Below are 19301 nucleotides of genomic sequence, written 5' to 3'. Positions count from 1 at the left end.
CCTTATTTATGTGTGGACGCTCGAAAACTAAATTGAAATATTTCAGAAAAAGAATTGCCATATGAATTGGTTCTTCCATTCCGGGGAAAAGATCATACCCATTCAAATTGAAAGGTTATTTAAAATATCATGATCGATTCATCAAAATAATCGAAATCGATCTTTTGAATGAATTTTATTTAATTAGTTTGTTTTATCTACTCAAAGCTTCATTATGCATTTATTACTCGAAATGAACCCCATTACCTTAGGCAAATGACTGGGTTTTCGGGGAAGATTGGAGTCGGTATGATAAGGCTACATTAGCATATATCTTAAGGGTGTACTTAAATAACTATTTTAGTAACGTGTTTTTTAATAAACCTAAAATTATAGATAAAGAAATTGAAAAATTATTTATTTAAGAAAATTGATAAAATATAAATTTTTAGGCAAAAACGTGTGTGAGACGGTCTCACGGGTCATATTTGTGAGACGGATCTCTTATTTGAGTCACCCATAAAAAAGTATTACTTTTTATGCTAAGAGTATTACTTTTTATTGTGAATATGAGTAGGGTTGATCCGTCTCACGGATTATGACCCGTGAGACGGTCTCACATGAGACTCACTCAAATTTTTAATAGGGACAAAATAAGAAAAAAAAAATGTGTAGTCCTGCCAGCCAGCCAGCCAGCCACACATAGTTTGTTTAATGTTGTTTACTTCGTCGATATGTTTTGTAAAAATGTACTGAACTTTTGGATTTACCTGGAGTATTTTAAAAATAGAGGCGACGGGTTCTAAAGTTAATGTAAATCAAAATCATTAAATTAGTTTTTTGTGGCTTGATCATTGTGGTTTGCTTCGTCGATATGATTTGCAGACAATATATTGATTTTTTGAACTTACTCAGAGAACCCTAAAAATAACAGTTGCGGGTTTTAATTTTTTTTTAAAAAGTAGTGTAAATCAATATCATCATATTAGTTTTCTATTGGGCTGACCGTTTCAAAGTCCTTTCGTGCCCGCCAATAGCCTGCAAAGTTCAGTCTCAACCGTTCAATACCCACCGGGCTCATCCCAACGGCCCATGTTGATGTTTTATAATTAATGGTTATCCCTTGAATATATGCCCTAAATCGACTCCTTGCCTCTGATTTCAAAACCGCCCCCCTTTCCCTCGATCCCTCCACTCTTATCTAAAGAAAGAGCTTTCCTTTCCATAGCACAGTTCTCGCTTTCTCACCCTCCAGCATTCCCTTTTCTTCCCAGGAGAACCTGAATTCAGATTCACCATGTCGGCGCGTGAGGAGAACGTTTACATGGCGAAACTGGCCGAGCAGGCCGAGCGCTACGAGGAAATGGTGGAGTTCATGGAGAAAGTGTCGATGTCTCTGTCTGAGAATGAGGATCTGACGGTTGAAGAGAGGAATCTGCTGTCAGTTGCCTATAAGAATGTGATTGGTGCCCGCCGCGCGTCTTGGAGGATTATTTCCTCCATAGAACAGAAGGAGGAATCGAGAGGGAATGACGGTCATGTTACCACGATTAAGGGCTACAGATCCAAGATCGAGACCGAGCTCTCCAACATCTGTGATGGGATTCTCAAGCTGCTGGACTCGCGTCTCATTCCATCTGCATCCGCCGCTGATTCTAAGGTTTTCTATCTCAAGATGAAAGGTGATTACCATAGATATTTGGCTGAATTCAAAACTGGTGCTGAAAGAAAAGAAGCTGCCGAAAGCACCCTCACGGCTTATAAGGCTGCTCAGGTTTGATTTTTTTTTTCATTGATCAGTATCAATTTATTTGATTTTCACGCTTGAAATCCATTCAAACTTTACTTTGGATTCTCAGAAACTTATCTTTGTTCATATTATCATTGACCGCATGGTGCTTTAGGGCCTGCTTTTACTTTCGATAATAAATAGTTATTCGAACATAATTGGCTATGTTGCATCAGGTAATTTATTTATCGTTTGTTCTATTTGCCTCAAAGAAATTGGCGAAGAAAACAAGAATAGATCACCAATTGCTCTAAAATTTCTGATTTTTTGTTTTCGTCTTGCTTGCATATTTAGAGAGTAGCATTTTTAGCTAATGTACACGGTTTGATCTTTTGAGTTAGGAATCTAACAAATTATGCCAATCATACATTAAGAAATTCTTTAATTGAATACATGATTATCATCATGATCACAAATTGATGGATCTCTCAGAAATGCAATCAGACCCTCAAATTCGACAAAAGATCGCATTTGTAATTTTTAAAATCTAGAGTTTTAATTTCTGCGCCCATCTATATCAAATTTATCCATCAAAACATAGAAATTTGGTTGTGTCCGATATGTCTGTTCTGCTGATCACCGCACCAGAAATCACACACTAATAGTTTAGATGATTCTTCTGAAATAATCTCGATTTAATTAAATACAGCCTATAATACAATATGTGCCTCTTTTTATGCTTGTTCAGGACATTGCTAATGCAGAACTTGCTTCAACACACCCAATCCGACTTGGGCTGGCTTTGAACTTCTCTGTTTTCTATTATGAGATTTTAAACTCTCCTGATCGTGCTTGTAATCTGGCGAAGCAGGTAAAAGTCACAACATATTTGAGCTGAGCTTTAGTTCTCATTTGAAACACTCTTTGGATAGCTCAATTGAATTTGCTATACTTGTTAAACATTCGAAGATGCAAGTTGTATGATGCCTTTCCTTATCAACAGGCCTTTGATGAAGCCATAGCTGAGTTGGACACCCTCGGCGAGGAGTCCTACAAAGATAGCACATTGATTATGCAACTTCTTCGTGACAACCTCACTTTGTGGACCTCTGACATGCAGGTATTCCTTGCTAAAAGCTCGAGAGCGGCTTAGGTTTTACCATGCAAAACATTTTAAGATCGAATTTGGTTAAAAATAAATCGGAAGATGCTCAAGCTGAAACAATATTTTAGTCTGATCGCAGAGCTTGTGAATTGGATTGATTCGTTTGTTATCAGCTACAATTTTCTTGATTAACCATTTGAAAATATTTATTGTGTTTTGTCTTCTGCTGAAGGATGATGGAGCTGATGACATCAAAGAAGCCAGCAAACCTGATGATGCACAACAGTGAGGATAGTCGCCTAAAACAGAATCATCCCCTTCTCCATTGTTTTTTCCCTTCTTTTCGGTGAAGTTTCTTTGTTATTCACCCCCTTGTTTTAAGACGTCTTATATTTGTTTTACTTTATGGAGTTCTCTTCGTTATTGATTCGTTTTTTTATACAAGGCATGCAACCTTAATTTAAATATAAATATGGCGTTTTTAATTTTGGTCAATGATAATTGAGTGTTTTGTCCAATCGATAGGCTCAAAAATATGTAAACTCCGTTTTATTTGCAATTTTTTTGATGTGTTACATTTAATATTATGAAATATTTCCTTGAAAAAGTCATCTTATTCTTGATTTCTATTTACTCTCACTTTAATTAATTGATTATAAACAAGATGTAATAAACAATTGTTAATTTAGGTTATTACAATAACATGCTTAGTGTTTGTAATTTTCTGCGTGAACTATTATCATTTTATTTCAGAAAAGCCACAGCAATTTATCTGACATCATCCAGTGTGCATTTCACTATCATTGATTGTTTTACAACATATAATCAAAATCACATTTGTTTCGGACCCCAACCAAACAGCGGAATGCGCGCTATTACATATATTTTGACTGATTTATATATTTTTATTTTCAAATCATAATTTTCAATTATTATACTTGATCTTATAATTGTAACAATTATATAAAGCAGGAGCAAAAAGACTTGACCCGTTCGAATTTTTAAGAAAGTCCTTGATGTGATTTAGAATGACTAAAGATATTGTTATTCCAAGTTGCTTAGAGAGATTAAAGTGATCATGGATTTCTACAATTCAATGCATCAAAGTAGAAAATAAATGAATTTGATATGTAACATACAAATGACAATCCTCTTCTTATGATATAACGATGAATGCAAGATCTTATGACACAGACCATTCAAAGAAATAGATTCCAGTTTCAAGTCAGCTTGACATATATAAAAGATAGTATATCTTTAGAATATTACTCTAAAAATGTATCCAAGGATCCACGTTCGTTTTTACATATGATATCCTCCTATAAAAATCATGAAACTCTCATGTAAAAATAAATGTGATTCGTTGAATACGCGTTCAAGATAATGCCGTAAAGATAGATTGAACTCAACAGCTAAAATGAAAATTGAGCATCAATTTACAGGTTGCACCGGACTTCCAAAATTATAGGTGTTGATCTTAATCAACAAAGTTTTGAAATAGGTGGGTTGGTGGGCTTTATATATAATTTCCGTAGTGCGTGACAGCAATGTATTATAATTGTGAGCATAATTTATATATAAAAAGAATTAGACAATTGATATAAATTACGATTTGCGGATGGTCAACATTAGGAAAAAATTTGGAATCACGGATTTTATTAATCCAAGTTCCTGCACAGAAAATCAATCTGCCAGGTTGGTCTTTTTATTGGATCCTATGTATATATAATTAATTTATTTAATTCTTTTTATTGGATCCCATGTATGTATAACTAATTTATTTAGTAATTAAAATTTTGAACTAATAATTGACAATATTGGGCCAACAAATATATGAATAGGTCATACAAGATACGAGTTCATGGTTGGAAGACCATAATACTTGGTGTGGAGAGGCACAGGGAGCCATTAAGGGCCAACCCAACCAATATACAATTATTTATAATATATAATATACCTTGGCTCGAGATGGATATAGTTAGTCAACCTATATTGATTGGATAAAATATCTTAAGTTTGTATATGAACTTAGACAATCGTCCTCTCTTGAACTAGATTTTTACATGATAATCATTATTTGTTGGACCACCTATAGTTGGGCAATCCGCTCTGCTCATATTTGAACTATTTGTAAACTTCACGTTTCAAATATTCATCGTGAGAAAGAGTTGAAATACATTAAAATCCCAATGTTAACATGTAAAAAAACCCCAGGCCCCAAGGGCAAAAGGCATGAGGAATATGACTCTGATTGAATTTAGGGGCAAAATTATAACTTTTAAAAAGATTAAATAGAAAAACTCTACTTTTTTTTTTCCCGATTTGCACCCCTTCGCTTGCTGGCCACATCTCTACAATTTGAGTTTTCCCAAATCTACACGTGGGACGGGATACGTGTAGGCCTCATAATTGATTTCTTGGCCGAAGGAACACAATTTTGTTAGAGTGGTGATGAGATCAACCTGAAAGGAATAACCAAGGTCAGTTGCTAAATCAGAATGGATATTTTGCTTGCCACCACAATGGGTCCGGATCAAGATATATATCCCCCTTGTAAATGTCAGATTACAGCTACATATGTCGAAAATATACCTCATAATCAGTCTGAGAAACAGTTTCACGGCTACGTTGGTACTTCTGAACCCATGGAAGGACTTCTGGATCCGAGGCAAGTAATGCCTCTGTTGCGGATTGGTCGGGACCCAAGAACGCCGACATGACAGCAAGCTGAAGTATAAAAGAAAGTATATGCAAAATGGGACATTACGACATTCGGATTATTAAGCTCAAAACGTCCTGAAGTAGTTAGCTAGAATACCATCATTAAATGCAGGTTTTTTAGTTGGACACAGGCAGTGGCAGTCTCGTTTACCTGGCGAGGGCCAAAGCCAATAGATTTGAACTTATCCTTCATTTCCTGAACGCTTGATTTCTCCCACTGAGGGACCCTTCCTTCTGGATCAGGTTTTTGGGCATCGGACCTTCCGAACTCCCGATCAAACAGGCCCCACTATTCGATCAAAAAAGTAAAAATAAAATATAGCAGCGAGCCAAAAGAAAACAAATAGTTTCTCACATCCATGATCATATCCACGAGTTGTGTCATACCTAAGAATCGAATGTGCAGGATACAATGATCTTTCCCAAAAAATCATTGGAAAAACATGAAGTTGTATTTGAATAGAAGGAATTCCTCACTCAAATCCATCATTTACGTTCGGATAAAAATTAGAGTAGGTACTTCAGGTTCCTCCTCCTTTTTCAATGCATTTTGGAAGGACGTGTCATCCGCATCCATAAATTTCAAATGATTAGTCATCTAAATCAAATCCTTCCATCCAAACATAGCCTAATAGAATATACCAATTATCGAAGTCACAGCATGCGTGATTTAGTGATTAATTTAGATACGATTTATGTTTGATGTCTAGATGACTAGCAGTGATCATTTATAGTTGTTATTTCTCCTTATTGCACTAGTCCTTTAGGAGAATAAGCTGAATTTTGAATGTAAGGGGAGTTTTCAGCTCTACATACACCGATTAGCCTGTAGAGTAATGCACCCAACATCAGTTTTTCTAGTATTTTTCCTTTCTCATTCTTTTCATAATTTACGTTCTTTTTCCTATAGGATATGGAGCAAAAGCATCGAATATATTTAGTTGCTAAGGTAACACGAGGAAAACATATAACTGGTAAGCAATCTTCAGCATTGCAACAAACCTGCCCACTTGAACCATACGCAGAGTACAGTAAGGCCCCTTTCTCCTCATTCCCACCACATTTTCTAATAGCTGCAGCAAGAAAGGTTGATTTGACCGCACTTTGTGCTGCATTATGGAGGAACGAAAATAATCTTAGTACAACCATAGAGTAGCTGGAACTATTGAAAAACAGACATTGCTTCAGTCTACAAGGAATTGCATTTAATATTGTTCCCCAGCAACTGAAATGGAAAGTTTGCAATGCCAGCATATCCTTCAGTCATCTCCTTCTAAGTGGTGCAAATATATGGATGAAGCACTCGGTTTCATAGAAATCTATTCAAAAGCTAACCTGCAAAGTGGATAAGATCTGCATACGCGATAGGTCCACCTTTGGAATATGAATCTATTTCTTTCTTCACTTCCTCCAACAAATTTAAAGCCCCGGAAAGCCCCTTATTTTCTGGTCGGTTAATCTCTGAGCTTCAAGAAAGAAATATACAGAAAATTGTAGAAGATACATGAAAAGAGTATTACAGGGAAAGGAAAAATTTAGGTGTTAACTCATTTGAAAGTGGTGATGCATAAATTTATGTCAGGATGTTTGGTGAATCTTAACATTTATTTAATACAAGAACAGAAACAACTCAACAAACTAATATCAATATCAAATATATTACCTAATGCGAATTGATCCGTTGGGGCCTCCAGAATTTGTTGCCTGCAAACTTGATGAGCAAATACATCAATCTTTTGTTCTCCTAATCTTCAGCAGACAATACAGTAGATTATACCTAACCTTGTCATAAGTCACAGCATCATTGAGTGACAGAGTTAATACTGATGGCAAAAGATCTGGGTTCCCCTACAAGGACAAAATTAAAAGAGTAATTCATCTCATTTCCAGTGAAAAAGGACAAAAAGATCAAAGTCTTGTAATACTAAGATATACCTTCAGTGCAATAGAAAGAGTTGTCTTAATCTTCGCTGAAAAATAGACAAATACACTAATTTTACAGCCAAAAGGAAGATATCTGTATCATATTATTAACGAATGGAAGTTCTGAAAAAGCTCACATTGAAATTCAGAGCGTTGTCTACGCTGGTTCAAATCAGCAGCATTAGCCACTTCAATGAAAGAACTGGATCTTCCTATCAAGTCCTGAGAAAGTCGATTGGCAGAAATCCATCATTCTGCCACTTGAATATGTTCAAATTGATCAAAACTGGCCAATATCTTGGTGAAGTAAGAACAGAAGCCTAACATATTTTAATTTTTCATTTGTGTGTGAAAGAAGATTATTTGTCAGTCCATGGTGTGTGTGTTTTCGGCTGGAATCATGTGGATTGGCATTTTGAAAATGACTTCCACTGTCCTATGTCAACCTGTATCACGTGCTTGTTAGGTATTTGACTAATCATCAAGAGATGAACGTTAAGCCATACGTCTCATTGAAGGATCCAAAATCCAAAAGACTACCTTTTTAGACAGGAGAGCAATTCAAACTCATTACTAACTCCATTTTTTGTGAAACCAATGGAGATTATAACATTGCAAACCCTTTGAGAAGCCGCTCATGGCAGCTCATTTTAGATAACTTTTACTGACCTATCAATATGCAATGCGTATATCTTATTCGATCTATAACATGAATGCAAACCACATTATTGACACTGTTCAGCTAGTAGCAATACGCACAATCAAACCATCATTTGGGTCTATTCTCAATAAAAACATCAATGTTGAGTCTTACATGAGCTAAACCAGAGAGCCCAAATCCAAGACTGGCCTTTAGGCAGTAGATCATCCCAACTTACAGGCCACTCCACAACGTCTTGTATAGCCGGAAGTGGGATCCAAGCAATATTATGGATGCTTAATAAAAATGTGATGGAAGTAATTGCATTCATGGAAAATAAGATAACTTTTCTCAATGGAACAAGGAACACTGAAGAGAGCCTAATGGCAGAGACGCGCAGTTCATATGAAAATGCCAGTTAAAATTTCGTCTGATGATAAGCATGAAACTTAATCCTTTTCGAATTTCTTTGGCCCTCATTAACTTATAATCTTGGTTCAAATCACAGCCTTCGACGTTCTATGATTCTCCATCACAAAGATTTGTCTTCGTTGCTACAAAAATCCATCAAATTTCATTCTCCAAAATATCAGATAGCACAATGTCACCACGACCACAATAATTGAACACAAAATATCAAATACACATAACACGTGAATCATGAAGGCTAATAATGTCAAATAGACCTTCAAAGTGAAAGCCAGTACTGCGAAATAGTAAATGTGGAGGAAGCAAAAATCTGACCATTCCAACGGTAGCTCCAAAACAATGTAGAATGTGGCGTCGCGAGGAGCTAAACTCATTTTCGGGATCAGCTTCCACTTTGCAAGTTATCGTTCGCTGAAAATTCCCATAAAAACAAAAATCCAATGTTATAATCTTGGTCAAAACTCAAGTTCACCAGAGCATTAACAAGAAAATGGACATACGGAATGATGAATGGGGAGAATGGCAGTGGCTGGTGTTGACTGAATTAAGGGAATTACAGAAGGAACGGTTGAGATAAAGGAAAGTGCCCCCATTTCTTTCTAGCTAGAATGGGAGAGCTGGGGATCGAAGTTAAGTGTATGGTGTTACGTGGAGCGATGTCCTCATATATTGCGTTATCCTGCTCGAAAGTCATCGTATACATGTGGAATGATACAACGATTTTTTTTTTAAATATCCAATATAGGGAAAAATAATCAGTTTTTTTTATTAATAATGTCTTTTGTTGGCATTTAATTTTAAAATACTTAATTATAAAAATCAAGTTCATATGCAGTTTTATGAATCTAGAGTTGAAAAATCCATGAGCAAGATTTGAAATAATAAATTATCTGAAGTCATCGAGTTTTGTATCCACTTCAAAAATTTCCATGGTGATTAGGAAAAAAAAAAGAGAGAAATTAGAGGGTAACAGACATAATCGAACTTATGATCATTATTAAAATATTCATCTAGTCTAACAATTCGAACACCCAAAGACAGCATGCATGTTTACTCATAAGAGGAAAAAAATATTATTATAAAAGATTATAAATCAAAAGCAACGAAAAATTATTTAATACCAAAAAAGTTTAGACATTCATGTACATCACTGAGATTTTTATCTTATCTGAATTGTCACTGAAATTTTTATGTTATCTGAATTCTAAATTAATTTATTTCTTCGTAAAATGATCAAATATGCATTTTTAAATATATTTTGTGTATGTGTATATACATTATATTTATATATATATATATATATATATAATATATATATAAATTGATACACGTAAATATATGTGTGTGTGTGTGTGTGTATTAAAAAATATACATTCAAACCAAATAAAAACACTGTACTACTCTCATTATTTCTCAATCAGCGGCTCAGTAAACCCTAAGAAGCCATTCTTCCGGCAACTGTCCACGGCGACCGTTTCGCACGGAGTAAAATCTCATCTACGACGTTGCATCGAGGTAATAATGAATCTTTTCTCACGAGTTGCGATTCTGTATCAGGCCCACAATGTTAAAAATTGGTGAACCGCGCCGAATTTTTTGTGCATCCTCGCTTCCATTTCATTATTTGATTTGATAGAGTAAAAGATAATTTCTTGTTCGAACCGATACGAGTCTGTGTGGAAGAGATACGTGCTAGCGGGAGATTCGGACAGGTGAAAAGGTTTGACTGAAAGGATCAAGAAAATGGTATATTTTGATTATATGGCATAATGGCCTCGAATGGCAAGGTTTGGGTGGCTTGTGTTTCATTTGAGACGCTTATGGCCAGATGACAAACAGTGATTGGGTTACACTCATTTATTTGGTTTAGAGCAGCTTAAATTTAGGTTTAGTTATGTCTTGTGGTGAAGCAGTTAATTAGGTAGACACATTCGTTTGGTTAGATAGTTGTTCATAATCAGAGCACAGGAATTATGCACGATCCATTCAATACAATTCAGAAATTTGTTCTGCAAACTCGTGAATTTTCTTTTCTGTTTCATTTTCTTTGTTCTTCTTCACTGCATATCCCAATCTTGCTGATGCCATACCTGCAATGATTAAACTGAAAACAGGATTTAATTGCAAATGCCACTTAACATTGTTTATTGGCTGTGGCCCTGAGAGATTAGCATAGATTTGACCTGCATCTTCATTTGAGGTCAGATGATAACTGGTTGGCGTGGGGAAGGAATGAGTGTTTAGGGAGAATGGAGATGGTGTTGGCTTCACTCTTTGCATTTGCTATATCTTGCCTCAAGCTTTATATGTTACTGATATATTGGGAACTAAATCATTTGGATATAAGGTTCTCCATTTGGATATGTGTCACTGTTTGTCTGGTAAAACAATTTATTTGCAGATGTATAGGTTGGAGTATGAAATATAGAGGTGCATGGGGGTTCTATGTTCCTAGTCCTTGTCCAACCTCAAACCTTGTCTTTCAGTGTTTAATATTCTAGATTCCTGTTTGAGCCAATGTGGAAACCATGATGAATATTTTGTGGTTAAATGAGTGTATAATCGTGATTAACCTATTGAATTGTGGGGACATAGTAAATTCAATCTATTTTGTTCAATGTACATCCATTTTCTTTGTTTTCTTAAATATTTAGCCTAAGCAATTGTAGTGTGTATAAGTTGACCTTTCGTTCATAAATATTGGTATTTTCCTCTCTCGTATCCCTGTTTTGTAACTAGTATAATCTAATTGGTAGATATTTCTGTTGATTTTCTTTGTTCTCGTACAATGAAGTTTTGGATGCGATCACTGATCAGTCATGATACTTAGAACCAAGTTCAGCAAGAAAACCCATTATGAAACTATGGGTGTGAAGGAAGATGCTAGCCCTGAAGAAATCCGTAAAACTTATCGAATGGTCATTCTCAACTGTCATCCTGATAAACAACTGCAAAGGACCTCAGAAACATCCAATCACAAACACGGATCCGGAAATGAGTTTTTAGAGGTGCAGAGAGCATGGGAAACCCTCAGTGATCCAAGATCTCGTGCACTCTATGACAATGAACTGCAAATACTTAGACAGGATTCTACAACAGCTGATTATCTTAGGTTACAGGACATGGCTTTTGAAGATGCTGGTGATTGTTTTGAATTTTCCTACCATTGCAGGTGTGGTGATTGCTTCTTGGTCGATTCTTTGGAGTTGGAAGAACTGGGATATACATTTTTGAGGAATGGTAATAAAATATCCTTACGGACACCAGGATCGTTTCCAGCATCAATCGTTCTTCCATGTGGATCTTGCTCTATTAAAGTCGGGTTATATATTGATGCAGATGTTACGCTGCAGGTTTAGTTGAATAATTCGATTTCTTATTTCAATCATTTGTGATATCGTTACTGCGTAATTTATAAGATGTTCATTAACCCCTTTGAGCAATGAAGAACAATTCTGTTTCCATGTCAGTCGGAAAGAAAATGGAGAGATAGTAAACCCAGTATGCAGTCATATTATTGTAAACCCACTCGATTTCTAGACCCCAAAACAATGGAAAATTACTTAGAACTGTCTTTAAATATTTTTATTTGCAAAATGCCTTGTTTACGTTCAGTTATAAATATCTACAAACATCTCTTTCTTTTGAATGTGAGGAGTTCGATTTCTCTTGATCACGAGTATTATCAATGAGGTAAATAATTGCTTGCGAATTTCTCCCATATCGGTCAATTTTCGATTTCTTTTAATACCAATGTGGTTGAGGGATGAGTAAGTTTAGACAAAGAAAGTCTTATTCTTGATGAACAGCTTAAAAATCTATATTGTTTTAATCCAAAAAAATAAAAGCCTCTGTATTCACTTGCTGTTATTGTTAAAAATCAAGAATATGTATCTTGTGAGATGGTTTTAAGAATCTTTATTTATGAGACATGTCAATCTTATTGATATTCATAATAAAAAATAATATTTTTAACATAAAAAGTAATATTTTTTCATGGATGATCCAAATAAGAGATTCGTATCACAAAATATGAACCGTAAAATTGTCTCACACAAGTTTTTATCAAAAATCAATTAGTTAATTTTGATAATTCAATGTCCTTGTTGTGGGGCAATTCGATGATGACCGAACTTTCCATTACATTAGATCTCTTTGTCATATTTAGCCCATTGAATTTGATAGTCCCCTGGCCTAATAGCACGTGACTTTAAATTAATCTATTTTTAACAATGTTAAGGTGGTGTGTGTAAATATTTTAGACAGTGTTTACAAACACTGTCTAATAGTTGTATATCTAATGATATGTTTAAGTATATCCACCGAATCGATATAGGCAAGACAGTGATTGATAAAATACTATGGAACCAGTCTCTCAAAATTCGTCCCAAGTTTTTGGCAAAAACTAAAATATTAATATATTATGTTTTTATTCAATGCGTCGACATGAGATTTAAAGTTTAAATTAGAAATATTTCGGATATCTTCCAAATTTAATTTATTTAAAGATCGCCATAATTTTACATAAAATATAAAAAAAAATTGGTTCAGACCACAATTACATGACCTTATTTCCTAAACGCTGCGAGTAGTGAAAGAATCGCGGTGAACTTGAATGACACCAACACGCAGGAAAAGTAAAACCATTAATCATTTAAAATTACATATTATTATACTCCTTTTTTTTTTTTTTAATAAATCTCCTGAATAAAGTTAAAACCGGGAATCATCTCTCGTGATTCGCCTGTGATTTTCGAGAAATATTGGTCAATTTTCTTGGAATTCTTGTTTGTTTATTCGGAGGAAGATTTGCGATATGTGGGGATTTGGAGGAAGGCATTACTGGGGAAGAAAGGAGAGGGGGAAAGTGGAAGGAATAGTCGTGGTGTTTGCGTGGATGTCGAGTCAAGACAAGCACTTGAAGAATTATGTCGATCTCTACTCTTCTATTGGATGGAATTCCCTTGTTTGCCACTCCCAATTTCTCAATCTGTAAGCTGAAAAAAAAAAAAACAAATCCTTTTATTGCCATTGCGGCGCTGTGATTCCGATTATCGCTTGCTTTTAAGTAGTGGTTGAGTTTGATTCAGTTTGAAAAAGATTTGATCTTAGTGGTGTTTTTTTTAGTTTTGTTCATTCGATGAAATTGAACGTATTTATTTGGCTTGGGATTGAATTGTAGTCCTTTTATACTTAACGTGTTTGATGGGATATTTGAATCCGCTTACTTTTAACTTTGCTTGGTGAATAAAATGGAATGATCCAATGGATTGTTTAGATTTAAGTAAGAATAGATTCTCGCTGACACACTTGAAGTTGTATTTTGAGGAATCATTTTATTGCAACGGAATTTATCCCTCAAGTTTTGTTCGATATGTTTGTCATCAAGACTTCAAATAACTGTCTCGTGGGAGTTGTTTTTTAGCGATGGAAACACTGATCCCATGTGGGTAACAAAATCGTCTTGACGGTAGTTCCTTACATTACGCAGTAAAAAATGCTCCTAATGCCCAGTTTACCGTTTTTTTAATCGGATAGAACTATGCTTATCTCAGATATCTTATTTGGTTGTTTCCTTGTCTGATGGATATGAATCTAGTTGCTGCTTTGTATGTACCTCGGCTGTATAAACTGTTAGAATTCCATGGTCACATGCTTTACTGCTGTACGAATGTCAATATCTGTGTCGCTTTATTTGCAGATTCTTTCCAGATAAAGCTGAGTCATTGGCTCTGGAAATTGTCAGCGAGCTTGTTCAGGTTAGTCATATGAAATTCACCTATTTAGTTAACAAATTGCAAAGACAAAGTCACAAAAGACATTGTTGTCAATGTCTTTTTCAAATGACTTTTGCTCACAGACATCCTATGTATTTTCTGTATGCAGGAGCTAAAAATTCAGCCTTGCCCAGTTGTCTTTGCATCTTTTTCCGGCGGGCCAAAAGCTTGCATGTATAAGGTTCTCCACGTATGTGCCATTTTTGTAAACTAAAAACAAGTATTTGTTTTGTCTAGCTGTTTATGGGTTGTTTATAACTTTTCTCCGCCAAAGCATAGCAAATAGGTAAAACAATCGAGATCTTACTATGTCCATGTGGTTGCAGATAATCGAAGGCATGTGTGACACTCGAGTTAAGTTGGTATACTTTCTTCTACATATCTTGATGCTTTCTATCCCTATATCCATCTGTTATTTTGCTTAAGATATTTTCATTGTTGCCGTAGTGCAAATCCTGGTTCTACAAGAATCTTAGGAAAAATTTTCCCCTAACTGACAGCTGTATTTCTTTATGAAGCATGACTTTCGGCTTGTTAAAGACTGTCTTTCTGGCAATATTTTTGATTCCACTCCTGTGGACTTTACTAGCGACTTGGGCACTCGATTTGTTCTCCATCCAAGTGTTTTAAAAATGTCGCATCCTCCCCGACTGGTGACATCGATTGCCAATTGCATCTCTTCCAGTCTAGATGCACTTTTTCTTAGCAGATTTGAATCACAACGTGCTGAGTACTGGCAAACACTCTACTCCACAGTTGTAAGAATCTGTCGTATTTAATTTAAAAGTTAAAACTACTGCTTCAACTTTTAGTTAACCATTCACTGTTACTGTTATCTTGTCATCAGAGCATGGGTGCTCCATATCTCATATTGTGCTCGGAAGACGATGATCTTGCTCCTTTTCAAATAATTTACAATTTTGCTACGAGACTGAAAGTCCTTGGAGCTGACGTTAAATTGGTCAAGTGGAACAGTTCATCTCACGTTGGTATGTTTATGGATTTTTCACTTTTCAGCCCCTTTGCGTTTGTTACCTTAGTTTATGCTCGCCTTATGAACTAAGCATTGAATCATTGAATTTCACCTGCCTGCCATGATTGCATTTCCTTGAACATTTTTGACTGATAATTTGAAGAACTGTGAGTTGTCTAATTGATGACTATATCTTACGCAGGCCATTTTCGAAATTATCCTGTTGAATACCGGGCGGCTGTGACCGAGCTTCTTGGAAAAGCTGCTGCAGTATACTCTCAAAGAATACGACAACTGGAAGGAGAGAAAATGGGCGTAGAAAGAACCGATACAGAGATTTCGGATCCATTTCACAACTTGAGAAAAGCAGCTTCAAGATCAAATCAGAGCTTTGAAAGAATCACACTCGACTTAAACAACCATTTAGTTGTGCCCGGTTCTGTAGTGTATCATGAGGATAGGGGCGTTGGGTCGGTTCATGATGAACATAAGGAACGTTATATTCCTCTATCAAGCCCACCGAAAATCGGTGTCCATGGGATTCTTGGTCAATTCCTGTTCGACGTCTGTGTCCCAAAAAATGTGGAAAACTGGGATATAGGGTCATCACACACATTGAGAAGAGAGCCTTTTACATCTGGTCGGAGACATTCGCCTTTCAACCCTATGAAATGCTTACGCCGCTCAAGATTATGAAGTTTCTGGTTGAAGTATTTGTGGATTTTATTGCACATGGATTCTTAAAGTATGATAACTTTTATCCAGGAACCATCTGTAAAATTAGTATGATGTAGATGAAAGATCACTATATTGGAATAAATTTGAACGTTCTAACTCCCAATGTTTACCCCTGTTTCTGATGCATCAGTGTTTCGTCCTTCCTGGCAAAGTTGGTAACTCGATTGTCATGGATATGACGAAATGGAGTATATTGGCAAAAGTCGAGTTCACCATCACAAGTGATCAAACAACATAATGATTTATAATTCTTATTCAAAGATAATACTTGAGACAAAAAGTTGAACAAATACATTCTTTCATGTCAAACAGTTTAATACTCCGACTTCTTGTTTAACATTCCAACTCATTTGTACGTGTTGGGATAATTTGAGCTTTAGATTATTTGAGAAGTTTAAAATGACGAAATGATTTTGAAATCTATTCAAAATTAATTGCCAAAATACGAATGTGTGACAAATGAGCATAGTAAATGATCAAGTAAATAATGCTTTAGAGGTAAACAAGAAATTAGATCAAATTGGTGTCGACTGATAGAATCTGGAGTTGACTTGGTGTGTTTTAGGCAGAAATCTCAAGAAAAAAAATTCAAGTAAATTATTATTTATATTGTCAAAATACTCTTCGATCATGTCAATGCCACAATGTAGGATGATAAAATCCCAACTTCCACTTTGTTTATTTATTAAATTGCAGAATGAAGAAGGCAGTGTTGGTGACCGGCGCTTCTGGTTTCTTGGGCGGTAGAATTTGCCATGCCCTCTTTAACCAAGGCTACCACATCAAGGCATTTGTTCGCAAAACCAGCGATCTCTCCAGCTTACCTCAGCCGGCCCACGACGGTGCAACCCGCGGGACTCTTCAACTTGCTTACGGTGATGTTACCGACTACCAGTCGCTTCTTGATGCTTTCTCCGGTTGCCACGTCATCGTCCACGTCGCTGCCCTCGTTGAGCCATGGCTCCCTGACCCGTCTAGATTCTCTGTCGTAAGCTTCTCCCCCGACTATATTTTTTGGGCGATAAACTGATTATTTGTCTAAACTCGGCTCTTATCTGACTTTGTTGCATGAGAATCATTTGTCATAGGTCAATGTTGGAGGGCTTAAGAATGTTTTGCGAGCATATAGAGAGACCGTGGGTGTAGAGAAAATTATCTACACATCATCGTTTTTTGCCTTGGGGTCAACTGATGGGCGTATTGCAGATGAAACCCAGGTGGAGAAAATTGTTTACTGTGAAATTAAGTTAAAAGATTGATTTTTTTTTTCCCTTGGGGTTTTAGATGGAAAATTAATCTTTGTGGATATTTGTTTGTCGTCAATTTCAATAGATGCATCCTGCCGGGCGTTTCTGTTCAGAGTATGAGAAATCGAAAGTAATAGCTGATAAGATTGCTTTAGAAGCTGCAGAAGAGGGGATACCTATAGTTCCTGTTTATCCAGGAGTTATATATGGACCTGGCAAAGTCACTACCGGAAACGTGGTGGCGCATCTGGTAAAAATTATTTGCGATCTTACTAGTTGGTAATTGATGACTGCATTTAATCAAAACGGATGATGTTGACACCACCATGTTTTTCTGAAGAGTGAGTCTTGTGAGATCATCTCACGGATCATAACCTGTGAGACGAGTTAATCCTACCCATATCTACAATAAAAAGTAATACTCTTAGCATAAAAATTAATATTTTTTAATGGATGACCCAAATAAAAGATCCGTCTCACAAATACGACTCGTGAGACCGTCTCACACAATTTTTTGTCTTTTCTGGAATGATATTCATAGGAGATGTATAATGAATTTTATTTTGGAGATGTGGTTGATTATGCTGAAATTTGAGGTATTAATTTCTGGATTAGTTAAAGCATATTGTATACCAATACTGGAACATGAATGCTATACCTCAACTCATTGTTTAATCAGGAAATATTCGATCTTGTTGTGATTATATTACTCTGGCAGTCACTTTGATTTTTACTATGTGGATGTTAGACCTCGGTTCTATCTTAGTCATTTGTTATGATATGATTGTTAGTACAGTCCTTTAGGTGAAGCTCAGGTAATAAGCTTTGGATGTTCATCCTTGATGAGTATCTTCTTGTTTCAGGGGACATTTTTTTTCCCTTTTAGTAACTGCTTGCTTATTCTTTCTGTCAGCTCGTGGAACGTTTTAATTGGCGGTTACCTGGTTACGTTGGCCAAGAAAAAGGATTCTCATTCTGCCATGTGGATGATGTAGCACAGGGTCACATTGCAGCAATGAACAAAGGTCGAGTGGGTGAAAGATACCTTCTGACAGGAGAAAACGCGTCCTTTAAGGATGTTTTTGATCTAGCTGCGTCCATAACTCATACTGCAAAACCTTCGTTTGGCCTCCCACTTTGGCTTGTTGAAGCATATGGATGGTTATCTATTCTTTTCTCCAGATTAACGGGGAAGCTTCCCTTGATCAGTCCGCCGGTATGGAATTTATTGTGTTTCTGTTGACTGTGTTCTTTTTCTCAATTTATTGTGTGAACAAATTTCATTTTTGTGAACTTGGAACCCCTACTATCTACAACTTCAGACGCAAAAACAGTGCTTGTTCCCCATAAACAAGACAAGATGCCTTTTCCAATTTAAGCCATGTAATAACTGAAGTTGGAAATTTTTTAGTTTTGCAATTTATAGGCTGGGACCAAATGGTCGTAGATATTGTTGCAGCTACAATTTATTCCCTGAAGTTTTTGGTAAATACTGGATTTTATCAGGACCGCTGGATTAGTTCTCAATTTTATTGCAGATTCTCGTTTCAGAGAAACCGTGCAAATACATTGAATGGTAACAATGGTTTAAATTACATGACTCTAGGCTGTATGTGCCAAATATCTTACTTCTACGAGTTGAGGTGTTCAACAACACTTGGTGTCTTCCGACATGTACTCATGTGTGCTGACTTATACTTGATTTCTGCCCTTGCTTGACAGACTGTAAGCGTTCTTAGGCATCAATGGGCATACTCGTGCGAAAAGGCTAAGATGGAGCTCGATTATAACCCAAGAACTTTGGAAGAAGGCTTAACAGAGATGCTTCCATGGTTGAAGAGCTTAGGCTTGATTAAATATTAGTAAACATTTCTTGATTCCACATTTATATACTGTAATCTTTTTACCTCGATGTTGATTGTACAATGTGTTTGGCTTCTTAATCCTTTTTTTTTTTATGAAATCACTGACGTGCAAACATTTCACCATGTCAACAGATACTACAAATATTTTTAAAACAATAATTTATATTGTGGAAAT

General features: G+C 35.9%; 5 protein-coding genes across 6 annotated transcripts; 4 read left to right on the top strand and 1 right to left on the bottom strand.

Moving 5' to 3' along the window:
* The first annotated feature begins 1113 nt into the window (after window positions 1-1113).
* Window positions 1114-3424, top strand: LOC140809572 (14-3-3-like protein B). The gene is made up of 4 exons (XM_073167247.1): window positions 1114-1753; window positions 2457-2579; window positions 2712-2828; window positions 3046-3424. Exons 1-4 carry the CDS (start codon window positions 1277-1279, stop codon window positions 3100-3102), a joined length of 774 nt encoding a protein of 257 aa, XP_073023348.1. The 5' UTR covers window positions 1114-1276; the 3' UTR covers window positions 3103-3424.
* A 1549-nt stretch (window positions 3425-4973) lies between these two features.
* On the bottom strand, window positions 4974-9188 carry LOC140809921 (thylakoid lumenal 29 kDa protein, chloroplastic). The gene is made up of 11 exons (XM_073167702.1): window positions 9027-9188; window positions 8842-8937; window positions 7595-7679; window positions 7470-7504; window positions 7317-7382; window positions 7198-7238; window positions 6870-7000; window positions 6537-6643; window positions 5686-5823; window positions 5406-5540; window positions 4974-5275 (listed from the first exon to the last, which is right to left on the bottom strand). The coding sequence occupies exons 1-11, from the start codon at window positions 9117-9119 to the stop codon at window positions 5165-5167; spliced, it is 1038 nt and encodes a 345-aa protein (XP_073023803.1). The 5' UTR covers window positions 9120-9188; the 3' UTR covers window positions 4974-5164.
* Window positions 9189-9907: 719 nt separating this feature from the next.
* On the top strand, window positions 9908-11995 carry LOC140809888 (uncharacterized). The gene is made up of 2 exons (XM_073167662.1): window positions 9908-10041; window positions 11321-11995. Exon 2 carries the CDS (start codon window positions 11346-11348, stop codon window positions 11883-11885), a length of 540 nt encoding a protein of 179 aa, XP_073023763.1. The 5' UTR covers window positions 9908-10041; window positions 11321-11345; the 3' UTR covers window positions 11886-11995.
* Window positions 11996-13128: 1133 nt separating this feature from the next.
* On the top strand, window positions 13129-16117 carry LOC140809963 (uncharacterized). 2 transcript variants are annotated; one of them, XM_073167752.1, is made up of 7 exons: window positions 13129-13518; window positions 14228-14285; window positions 14413-14484; window positions 14630-14665; window positions 14822-15061; window positions 15151-15292; window positions 15479-16117. In XM_073167752.1, the coding sequence occupies exons 1-7, from the start codon at window positions 13343-13345 to the stop codon at window positions 15970-15972; spliced, it is 1218 nt and encodes a 405-aa protein (XP_073023853.1). In that variant the 5' UTR covers window positions 13129-13342; the 3' UTR covers window positions 15973-16117. The 2 variants fall into 2 exon arrangements, with proteins under 2 accessions (XP_073023853.1, XP_073023852.1); XM_073167751.1 differs by having other exon boundaries at window positions 13131-13518; window positions 14413-14493.
* A 486-nt stretch (window positions 16118-16603) lies between these two features.
* Window positions 16604-19241, top strand: LOC140809161 (uncharacterized). The gene is made up of 5 exons (XM_073166654.1): window positions 16604-17002; window positions 17103-17231; window positions 17347-17511; window positions 18175-18477; window positions 18984-19241. Exons 1-5 carry the CDS (start codon window positions 16712-16714, stop codon window positions 19122-19124), a joined length of 1029 nt encoding a protein of 342 aa, XP_073022755.1. The 5' UTR covers window positions 16604-16711; the 3' UTR covers window positions 19125-19241.
* The last annotated feature ends 60 nt before the right edge of the window (window positions 19242-19301 follow it).

The sequence above is a fragment of the Primulina eburnea genome, chromosome 13 (assembly GCF_022965805.1).
Source record: "Primulina eburnea isolate SZY01 chromosome 13, ASM2296580v1, whole genome shotgun sequence".
Classification (NCBI taxonomy): domain Eukaryota; kingdom Viridiplantae; phylum Streptophyta; class Magnoliopsida; order Lamiales; family Gesneriaceae; genus Primulina; species Primulina eburnea.
Note: the sequence above shows the minus strand (reverse complement) of the source record. Positions and strands in the feature narration are given on the sequence as shown.